Source organism: Lagenorhynchus albirostris, chromosome 4 (genome assembly GCF_949774975.1).
Source record: "Lagenorhynchus albirostris chromosome 4, mLagAlb1.1, whole genome shotgun sequence".
In the NCBI taxonomy this organism is placed as follows: Eukaryota; Metazoa; Chordata; class Mammalia; order Artiodactyla; family Delphinidae; genus Lagenorhynchus; species Lagenorhynchus albirostris.
The window spans coordinates 13403762-13415863 of record NC_083098.1 but is presented as its reverse complement, the minus strand read 5'-3'; the positions used below and the strand labels follow the sequence as shown (position 1 = coordinate 13415863).

Genomic DNA, 12102 nt, shown 5'->3' with positions numbered 1-12102 from the left:
TGCGGCAAACATCACTGTGGTCCTATTTTAAGAAGCTGCCATGGCCACCCCAGGCCTCAGCAACCACCACCCTGAGCAGTCAGCAGCCCTTAACATTGAGGCAAGACCCTCCCCCAGCAAAGACATTACAACTCACCAAAGGCTCAGATGATGGATAAAAATTTTTAGCAATGAAGTGCTTCTTAATTAAGGTACGTACATTGTTTAAGACAATGCTACTGCACACTTAAAAGACTATAGTATAGTATAAATATAACTTTTATATGCACTGGGAAACCAAAAAATTCATGTGACTTGCTTTACTGTGATACTTTATCGTGGTGGTCTGGAACCAAACCCGCAGTATCTCTGAGGTATGCCTATAATGATGACATTTCAAATATAAGAAAAAGGATTCGTCAATAAATGGTTCTGGGATAAGTGACTAGTAAATGATAAATAATGAACAAAGGAGAAAACGGTATCACCTTTTCTTTAGCCCTTATAACAAACTCCAGATGAAAGTTAAGGTTTAAAAAAATTAAAAAAAACAACTCATATCCATCAGTTTGGCTACAAAAAAACCCCCAAAAAACAAAACAAAAAAACAGAAAATAACAAGTGTTGGCAAGGATATGGAGAGAAACTGGACCCCTTGTGCACTGTTAGTGGGAATGTAAAATGGTGCAGCTACTGTGGAAAATATATGGTGGTTTCCTGTATGATCTAGCAATTCCATTTCTGGATGTATACCCAAAAGAACTGAAAGCGGGGTCTGGAAGAGATATTTGTATACTCATTTTCACAGCAGCATTATTCACAATAGCCCCAAAGTGAAAGCAACCCAAGTGTCATCCACAAATGAATAATAAAATGTAGGTATATATACAATGAAATATTCTTCAGCCTTAAAAAGTGAGGAAATTCTGATACACGTTACAATGTGGATGAATCTTGAAGACATTAGGGAAAATGAAATTAAGGCAGTAACAAAAGACAAATCCTGTATGATTCCACTTTTATAATGTACCTAGAGTAGTCAAGTACATAGAGACAGAAGATGTAAGGGTGATTGCTGGGGGTAAGAAGGAATTGTTTAAGGGGTAAAGAGTTTCAGTTTTGTTTAAGATGAATTGTTAATTGTTTAAGATGAAAAGAGTTCCAAAGATTGGGTGTACAACAATGTGAATGTACTTAACCCTCTTTGACCTGTACACTTAAAACTAGTTATTGCATATTTTACGTATGTACATTTTACTACAATTAAGAAGAAAATTAACACAGATGTGATAGAAGAAAATATGGATGAATATATTTATAATGTGGTGGTAGGGAATGGCTTTCTTTTACCAAATCTTTTACCAGGTCAGATCAGGACCTAAAACCTGTAAGCCTTGAAAAAGATGAACAAACTGACCATATAAAAATGTAAAACTTCTCTGTCACAAACAACAAACAGAATTAAAAGAATAAAATTAAAAAACTTATAAATCATTTATTAGAAAATGAGAAAAAGGAACACAGAAGAAGTTCAAATTGCTAATAACATTTATGAAAACATACTTAACCTTAAAAATAAAGAATAAAAATAATGCAATTTAATTGATTAGCCCTTTAAAAATTAAAAATGTTTGCAATATTTTAGCCTGGTATGAAAAAGCAGACAACTGAAAACCAAGCTGTAGTGTGGTGCAAATTGGTAAAACTTCTGTGTAGGGTGATTTGGCAATTACTAAAATATTACTCATATTCCCTCTAATTTGACAATTCCATTTCCCAGAATTCTTCCACAGATTGTACAGAGGCAAAAATATCCATTCAAAAGGATGGTCACTACAGCATTCTTTTAACAACAAAAAGAAGAAGAAATAAACCAAAATAACCGATGTCTATAAACAGGAAACTACATGAATTATAATACATCTGTGTATAATAAGATACACTGTGGTCACTAAAAAAAATTGAAGTACAGCATATTTTATATGAACTGACATGGAGAGTATAAAAAATCTACTTTTTAGTTAATAGTGAGTTGCATTACAATATGTATGTACATAATACTATTTTATCTAAAAAAAAAAGCTAGAATATATACAGGCAGGAAAAAAATACAAAAGAATACCAACACTAAACGAGGATTACAGAAGAGTCTCTCTTCATTACATACTGTTGTAATCATTTAATTTTTTTATATAACATTTTATTTTGAAGAAAATAGCCAAGCATGGAAAGTAAAAAGGTAGAGAAGGAAAACACAAACAAAAAATGTACATTTAAAATGTACTTAAGACATTTAGACTCACTGTACTTTCTATTAGAACAACTGAGCACTAACCCTTTTACCAATTACTGCTTTTCAACTAACACTAATAGACATTAAGAAACCAAAATTTCTATCCAAAGATATAATGATGATTCACATCTTGGCCACACACACTTAAAAAGGACTAAGGAATACCTGATGGTTACAGATCATAAGGCTAAAATGGTATATTCAGCTTCATTCAAAGGATCTTATCCATTTTACTGCTTGCAAGGACTTCAGAGAACATCTAGACAAAGGAAGTGAAATCCAAAAACGATAATGTCTTAATCAAGATCATACCATCCATAAGTGGCAGAGCATTGCTCTCTGGAAATCTTTTCTGATAACAGGTATAATTAAAATTTTTTCTCTCACTTATTAACAATGGTTACTTTCTACATGACAACCACATCTAAAGAGCAACCACTTTAGAAGACTGAATATATTTTATCAAGAAATTCTTCAAGCATATACTGAAACTTTCCTCCAACCCAACCCCATAATAACCTATGAACCCATCTATTTTTCTCTTTCACTCCCCCTCGCCTGGATAAAATGTGTCTTTATTCCAAGTTAAATAGTCCAGCTGTGTGCGCACTCCCATCCCCTTGATGCCTGTCTTCAGATACCTCCCCTCCCTCATCCTTTTCCTCTCCCCTAGCTTCTTCCCCTTGGATGCTCAATTTTCAACATTCCTCAAACATCTTTTCTTGACATTGCTTCCCCATCCAGCTGTTTCTCTCTTTCCCGTCTTGGAAGAGTAGTCTTCACTCCTTCAGCTTTCTACCGAAACTGCTAAAGGTCAACAGGAACTTTAATTTCCAAGGAAAGTGGTCTCTGATCAGATCCAACTTGACCTCTCTGCAACATTTGATACTGTTCACTATACACCACCCTGGAAACTCTCCTATCTTTAACTTCCAGGGCATTATCATTTTGTATGACTGTTCTAGTCATCCTTTATATCTTTCATTGGTTTCCCTTCCTCTGTCCATCATTAAATATTGATGCTTCTTACCATATATCTTGCTTAGGACATTTTTTGGTAACTACCACAAGGATGACTCCAAAGTTGATTTCTCAGGTTCCCACCACTCTCTGAGCTCCAAACTCCAATGTCCAACCCTCTACTAGACCTTGCTACTGAAATATAAGAGGTAACTCAAATTCAACATGCTTTGGTGTCTTCCTCCTAATCCTACTGCCTAATTCAGTTGACAGTGCCCATCATTCAGCTGTCCAAGCAAGGAACCTGTGAGTTACCTTTAAATCTTCCACATTTAACTGATCATCAAATACCATCAAATAAATACCATATAAAACTTCCCTAAACTGCCTCCTTTGTCATCCCCACTGTCATTTCCCTACATTTAGGCTTCAATTATGGCAACATCTTCATTAATGTTTTTCCCATACTGAAATGCTCTATATTGTGTACCAAATAAAGTCCATCCTCCCTGGCACAGCATATATAGGCCCCTCCCAACCCAGCAGTTTTTGTTTCTAAATCTTTTCAGCTTCATCTATACTGCCCTACACCTCCTCTTCCCTAGATAACCTCACCTATTCCATTTACATACTACACTCCAAGGCAACATATATTTCCATCCCTAGTTCACTGAATAAGCAACGAGTCATTGCTTAGGGTCCACTCAAAGTCATCTCTCTATGACTTTTCCTGATCCTCTACAGAAAGAAGGGATAATTTAATCACTGTGAATCAGACTGTGGTTCTACACTGCTTAATATCTTCCCTTATTATGAGTTACCACATTGTGGTAACTTGAGGATTATGCTTAGCTCAACTTTTTATTCTTTATGAATAAAACATAGTAGGTTCTCTCCTCTCACACTCATTTGTCATTGCTTTATTCTCTCCAAACCTGCTATGCTCCCAGAAAAGTCAAATAAAAAAAGAGAAATAAAGTGTAATTAATAACCATTGATAATTCTGGGCACTGTGAGAGTAAAATAGACCTAGGCAGGGGGAGGTGACCACAGGTTAAGTGTATGCCCTCATATCTAAAGGTTGGATTAAGGGAGCCTGGCCTATATCAAAAGTAGTTTCAAGTATCCATGACTAAAGAATGACTGATGGCTACGGCACTGTTTCAAGACCATAAAGAGGAGGAGGAATAATTTTAAAATGTGTACAAAGGACTAATACCACCTAATCGTCATCCAAAACTCCTTCTTTCAACACATATTTACTGAGGGCCTACTATACACCAGTCAGTCACTGTTCTGAGCAATGGGGATGGATAGATGAACAAGGTCTTTGCTCTTACAGATCTTATATTCTAATAAGGGAGACACGTATACATAATGCATTGTATATAGAAAAATACAGTACAGTTAAAGGGGGTAGGGGGGTGGTTGCTACTTCAGAGAGAGTGGTCAAGAAAAGACCTTCTAAAAAAGGGTAACACTTCACTAGGCCCTAATGGAACAAAGCAGAGTCACAAGCAGATATCAACAGAAAGCGTCTTGGAGGCAGATGGAAGAGCAAATGGGAAGAAGGAACGACTGAATGGGGTTTGGCATATTCAAGGAACAGTGTATCTGTGGCACAGTAACTGAAGGAGAGGGGTAGGAAATTAAATCTTAACTCATATTATGTAAAGTAATAGGATTAACTGAAAAAGAGTGATTACAGGTACTTTTAACCATATACAATTTCTGTCCTATAAGCTGACTTAGACCCTAAAACTATTTTAAATAAACAAATATAGCATCATCCCACAAAATAACAGAATAAGTTACTAGTTGATGATAAAGAAAGGTCAATATTCATATCCCACTGACAATTTATGTCCATATCCAGTCTGATCTTAAATCCAACTTCAGTGTCTTGACCTCCGCACAGGCCCAATGCGCAATTCTGCATCTCCCTCCCCCATGCTAAGTTAAGCTGCGTTTGGTCTACTGCTAAATTGAGGGCAGGACCTTTGATTCTCATTTGAATTTTTAAAGGCATGACCAACGTCTTACAGTGGGTACTTCATACCTATTCTAATGTACAGAACTACCTTTTTTCCCTCAATCACTTAGACTAAAATTCTTAACATGCATTTTTATCTCACTCCTACACAACGACCTAATTGTAAAATCTTGCCCTTTCTTACTGTGATCTCTCATACCTCGTTCTTCTCTATCTGTACTGCCATCATTAAGTTTGGACTATGAGAGCTTCCTAAATGATTTCTCTCTCTTTAAACTCTACCCTTTAACAATACATAGTACTCATGACTGCTAGGCTGATTGTTTTTACCAAACAAGATTCTTTCATCATTTTGCCCTTCTATTCTTGCATGGATCTACAATGTAAAGTCTCAACTTTGCCTTAGTTTTCAAGATTCTCAAAAATCCACAGGATCAATTAAAATAATCTTTTCCAAAAGCAAAGCTCTCTATTCCTAGTAGGATGAACCCTCACCATTCCTGAAAAAAACCTGACTTCCATATTTCCAAGTGTCATCAAGACTGACCATACGATTTCTAAAGACAATCTCAATTTTAAGAGTAATTTACGTATGAAAAGTCCCAATAAAGAAAGATGGAGTGAAGTCTCCTTAGGAAAAAAAGAGGAAAGCAGAAAAACACCTTCTGATTAGAAAAAGGATTTACAATTTTCACATTACTAATATTGATAAATAACTAAAACATTTCATTGAATTCCAGTTTATAGAGTGCTTTTATTTTAGAGGTGAAAAAATTGTGGATCTCAGATAATCTAAGTGACTTGTCCAATGTCCCATTTAACTAAAACGAGAAGCAGAGGCTTCCAAGGACTCAAAATCCCATGCCTACACCCTGGCCTTCCCTGCCCTCTCTAACTACACAAGAAACAGATTAAAATATTTACTGTTAAAATATTAAAGTACCTGGATGTTTAGATATTAACCACAGCACGTTATGCAAACCAAATATCTGCTCAAAGAATGCACACAGGGATGTCACTCCAGTGCTTAAATCCTCCAGTGGTTTGAAATCAGGTAAGCTCAAAACTCTTCAGATAAACAAAGCCTTTCAAAATTTGACTTCTAATTACACCAAAGTATTTTAAAATATTCCTCTAATGATAACTTGTAGGGACTCTGCCCTCACTGCTACATTTAAGTAGAAGAGTAGCAAACAAAATGGGGATATCAAAGATGAAGACATATATTACCAATTTTGAAATTTAAAAGCTGCTTGTGAAATGATGAGTTTTGCACTAAAAAAAGGTATTACTGAATTAAACATTAAAATATAACTTGGAATTAGACTGCTTGGATTTGAGCTCTGGTTCTACGAACTTGCTAACAATTTAACCCCCTGGGGCTCATTTCTGCAAAATGTGATAATAATATCTTATAAGCTTGTTGTACAAATTAAATGAGAGGATGTGAAGCACTCACCGCTATGCCTAAAACACGGTAAAAGATCATATATATTCTAATCACTAACTGTTCGAAGAACACAGATTAAGATGGGAATGCTAATTTCTGACTCCTTCTCAAATCCTACTGTTCCGTAACAATTAACTGAAGAGGTTAAAAATGGTTCATTCACAATGAAGAATACCAATTATTCATTTGCACTTTGGAGAGCTCCAGGAAGTCAGGTGGTTGGCAAAATTTGTACGTCATCTGCTCTTCATTTGCTCATAGAGGCTGTGTTCAGGCACCCTGAATAAAGTCTAACTCACAGCAGATGATCAATATTTTTTGGAGAAATACTGGAATGAATGTAAACGTCTGGCAATAACATTCTCAAAGTCTATCATAGGACTGACTCACCTAGTTCTTCCTCCCTTAGCTACCACTCTGACCTAAATTCTGATTTTAGCTTCCATCATTGGGCCATAATCTAAGAACTCCCATAAAAGCGGAACAACTATGGAAGGATAATCAGTTGTAGGTACATGGTGCCTTTGGCAGTCCCAAAGCTGTATGTAAAAGGGCATGGTGAAGGACAATGCATCAGTATGTATGACATCAAGCACAAAAATTAGAAGCTCTTCTGCCTTCTTAAAAAACAAAAAAGAAAACCCAAAAAAACAAACAAACGAAAAAACCTCTCTATCTCTTGATGCTGAATCAATTTGCAACACTGTAACTCACCTGTTTTTTCAGTTATATCTGAATCAGGGGTGCCTGCCCTGCTAACTTCCCCTTCAGCATTCTCCTCTTCAGCACTAAGAGAAATTGGTGAAGAAGGGCCAGGCAGGGAGGGTTGAGGGGTTGCTTCGGGCGCTTCCTCAATCTTATTCCTTTTCTCAAAGCGAAAACGGTCCAGGTTGAAAAGATTCATATTGGTAGAAACCACCACCTCGTGGGGATGGGAGCTTTAAATGAACTATCTGCAGGGAGAAAATAAAAAGAGAAAAAAAGAGGCCATGAAATCAATATAAAATACAAAGCCACAGCAGTTCATTCCGAAGGCAATTAAGAGCCCGCAAACATGCCAGTGGCTCAGGATGACTATCATGGCAGCGCCTCATTGTTAGGCCACAACAATCAGGTGGACAGTGGTATCCTTTTAAAATTTTCCATTGCTCTTTTCACTCCCCTTCGTTTCCCACCCCCCCACCCCGCCCCTCCTTCCTCGAACCACACGCTGACCCTCGTGCAACCTCCTCTTACCCCAGCACGCGCAGGCACGTTCCCCACGCTAACCCCCTGCGGGCGGCGCGCCCGCCCACAGTGAGAGGCTCCCTGCACTACGATGCTCCCTGCCTCGAAAAAGGACGTGCCAGGGCCCGTGCCTCGACACTGCGGGGACACAAAGGGGCCAAAGGAGGGGAGCGGCGGAGGCCGTGCTGGCGGGCACCCGCCCGGAAGTTGACGCGGCGCGATCCCAGCTGAGAGGAAGCTGATAGGATCAAGAAAACACAGGGAAGGTTCAGAAGTGGGGAGTGTTCTGCGGCACCTCTTTTAACGCTCGCTCGCTCGGTGTCACTCTTCCCTTGGTACTTACGGTCTTGCAGCCTCGGTGCCCTGTAACAAAGGTTGAAAAGCGAAAATAATTCCTGGCGTGGAGCGACCGTAGCCGGGCCGGGACCTTCTAAAACGGAACAGAGAAGCCTAATGAGCGCGTAGTGATGACGCAACACGCAGCCTAGGCTTTTCTCTTCCTCAGCGACTTGTAAGTGGAAAATGTCTAGGCGCGCGCTGTTGTCATGGTAGCCAATACCCGCCTCTTTGCCCTGGGAGCTTGCTTGCGGCCTGTTTCTTCAGGTTAGCCAGAAAGTTGTTAAATAAAACAATAATAAATAGCACAATGACAATATATAGCCTAATAATAATATTTAATATAATATATGATATATTATAATCTATAATATTTACATAATATGTCGACAGTATAACACCATTGTTCTAAAGCCTTTACGTATAATCTCAAGAAGGCTGTTTTTATAAAATAAGGAAACTGAGGCCTGCAGATGTTAAGTAGTTAATTTGGTAAAGAGGAAAACCCAGGTATGTTGAGCTTCAAAGCGTATGAACTGCCTCCGCACTGTTGGCTGGATTGTTCCTAGAGTGGAATATGACAATTAATTCCGATATCTTAATGGAAATATTACGTTAAGAATATTTCCTCCCTTTGTTCTAACATTAAGCAGGCAATTTTCTGAGTCGTAATTTGATCCACTGGTTGGCATTTACCTTGAAGAAGAATTACTACAAGTCATTATTCTGACAAATACATTGGTCACTGTAAACTCAAATTAGCACTCTGTTTATAAATCAGTGTTTTGAATTGCAGAACACGAACCCACAATTTTATCACATGTGGGCACGCTTATAAAATTAAATGTATAGGCCCATAAAATTCAGGGTCAACGACTGAACAATTGGGATTTCCATTGTACCTATCTTTAATATCCCATGAAATGCCCTAGATTTATGCATGCATGTTAAATTATGTGATCAAAGGTTACATCAACTTATAAATAGTAAAGTATTTTTGGTGTTGAAAAATATTTGCTTTAAGATCTACTCCCTTAGCCACTTTCAAATATGCAATACAGTATGATTAACTGTAGTCACCATGCTGTACGTGTAATAGAAAAATAGGAATATTTGCTTTATATTCAGAAAGATCTAGCATTGAAAATGGATTCCATTAGCTGAATGACTTTGAGCAAATTGTATATAACATCTCTAAGTCTCACTTTCCCCATCTTTTAATTGTGGTTGATGATACTGTTGACCTCTTAGGGCAATTTTCTGCAGCAGTCCTAACTCCTTGACATTTTGTAGAGCTGGGACAAGAGTGGAAATGGAGACCCACATACCATATATCTAAATATTGAAACATTATAAATACAAGAGCTAACAAAATGTAAAATTATAATATGTTCGTTCTATCATCCTATTTTGAAAATGACCTGGAAAGCAAGGCTGAATTTAGAATTCCTATGTGTAAGAATGTGGGAGATTCAAAGAGCATTGGTTGGCACATGTATCCTGCCTTCCCTGTGTCACCTCCTCCCACTTAGTTTGATACCATTGGAGGCCTTGTGTTCGTGCATATGGACACCCACCTCAAATGTCCAAGTCTGACCCTGCCTAGGGTTGGCATATTTTTAAAAATGTATGCTGTGTTAAATTTGAATTTTAGATAAACAACGAATACTTTTTTAGTATAATTATGTCCCATGCAATACTTGGAACTTATTCATACTAAACAGTTATGTGTTGTTTGTCTGAAATTCAAATTTAACAAAGTACCCTGTATTAAATTTGGCAAACCTACTCCCACCCCACTGCTCCATCACCTCTCTAACCTAGGGGCCTTTTTGCTGGGTCTAAGGATATAGATACTAGAAGCACTATTGGCCCTCAGCAGAAAAGACCTGGGGAAAAAAATCACTGTTAGCCATTTTGGAGCCTTATGAGCAGAGAATTTTGAGAGCCAGGTACTCAAAAGCATTCCCCCCTGCGTCAGGAACTGACTTTATTATTTTAACAAACCTGTATGTTTATTTTAAGGAATAAAATATTCATTAGGTATGTGACTTTTGCTGAAGTTTTTGGTTCATTCTCACTGACTATGGTCATGGCTATTTAATTATTTTTTTATGTTTATTTTTTGTTTTTTTAAAACTTTTTAAAATTTTTAATTGAAGTATTGTTGATTTATAATGCGCATTAGTTTCTGGTGTACAGCAAAGTGGTTCAGTTATACGTATGTGTGTGTGTATTTATATATATATATTCTTTTTCAGATTCTTTTCCCTTATAGGTTATTACAAAATGTGGAGTATAGTTTTCTGTGCTATGCAGTAGGTCCTTGTTGGTTATCTATTTATATGTAGCTTTATATGTATATGTATATATATATATATATATAAAATGAAATATTACTCAGCCATAAAAAAGAATGAAATTATGCCATTTACAGCAACATGGATGGACCTAGAGATTATCATACTAAGTAAAGTAAGCCAGACAGAGAAAGACAAATATCATATGATATCACTTACATGTGGAATCTAAAAAAAAAATGATATGATACAAAAGAACTTATATATGAAACAGATCCACAGATGTAGAAAACACACTTATGGTTACCAAAGCGGAAAGATAGGGGGAGGGGTAAATTAGGAGTTTGGGATTAACATATACACACTACTATCAAAAGCATTTTTTAAACATCAAGGCACAGGTTCTGAGTGAACATCTCCCTCACAGATTCCTTGCCCTTTGGGACTGGATGTAGCTGAAAAAGAGCCAAATTGAGCCCTGTAAAGCACTAGGTCCAGTCTAGGAAGCATTCTCTCCCAGTTCTAAGTGTGGGGTGGTTCTGCAGCATTCATTGACCTGGGAGAATTACAATGATGATCCAAGATTGGGAGTTTGATTGATGATGGATCAAAAGATTAAGAGAGTATATAACAAAGTAACACACACTGCCATAATGAAGTACCACAGAAAGGGTTGCTTGCACAGCAGAAGTTTATTTCCTTACAGCTCTGAAGGCTAGAAGTCCAGTTTCAAGGTGTTGGCAGTGTTGGTTTCTTCTGAAGATCATGAGGGAAGGATCTGCTCTAAGCCTCTCACTTTGGCTTATAGATGGCTGTCTTCTCCCCAACTTTACATAGTCTTCCGTCTGTACTTGTCTGTGTACAAGTTTCCTTTTTTAAGAAGGACACATCCTATTGGATTAGGGCCCACTTAATGACCATACTTTAACTTAATTACCTTTAGATAGGTTTAAAGAGCCTATCTCCAAGTGTAGTCACATTATGAGATACTGGGGGTTAGAATTTCAACATATGAATTTGGTGTGGGGGGAGGGGGATGGAGACACAATGTATCTCGTAACAGGCACAAGAGAGTGGAAGGACTCTCTATTTGGACCTGAAATCTTCTAGAATGATAGCAGGAGTTGGGGCTGAAAACCAGTCCTCTGATTTTTCTTCCTTCTGACCCTAAATATGGTCATTCTCCAAAGTTCAGTCCTTGGTCCTCTGCCTGTCTCACTCTGCTCTTTCCCAGAGTGGTCTGATTATGGTGGTGACTAATTTGTCAAATCTTACTCAAATATAGACTTAAAAGAAGTTAATCTTACTGTTTATAAATTATAACTCCGTAAACATAACAATTTAAAAAAAGTGACTGTAAACATTTAATTATTGATATGGAAGAAAAATTTGAAAACCACCTTCTCTCCTAGAATGCATAGGGAAAAAAACAAAGAGATGAAATCAATAAGATTTAAAGAAATGATAAATACAGGAGTCAGAAGACTGAGAAACAACCTTTGATTAATTAATATAATCAAAGAAAATGTCCAGAATAAATAACGAAAACTATAATAGAAAATGT

General features: G+C 37.2%; 1 protein-coding gene across 1 annotated transcript in view; it reads right to left on the bottom strand.

Moving 5' to 3' along the window:
- The window catches only part of SMARCAD1 (SWI/SNF-related, matrix-associated actin-dependent regulator of chromatin, subfamily a, containing DEAD/H box 1), a 69710-nt gene extending 61683 nt beyond the window's left edge, over positions 1-8027 (bottom strand). The window contains exons 1-2 of the mRNA XM_060147104.1: positions 7912-8027; positions 7390-7628 (exon numbers count right to left, since the gene is read on the bottom strand). Of these exons, the coding sequence (XP_060003087.1) occupies positions 7390-7579 (190 nt within the window). The 5' untranslated portion in view covers positions 7580-7628; positions 7912-8027. The remainder of the gene's footprint in view (positions 1-7389; positions 7629-7911) is intronic.
- Positions 8028-12102: the final 4075 nt, after the last annotated feature.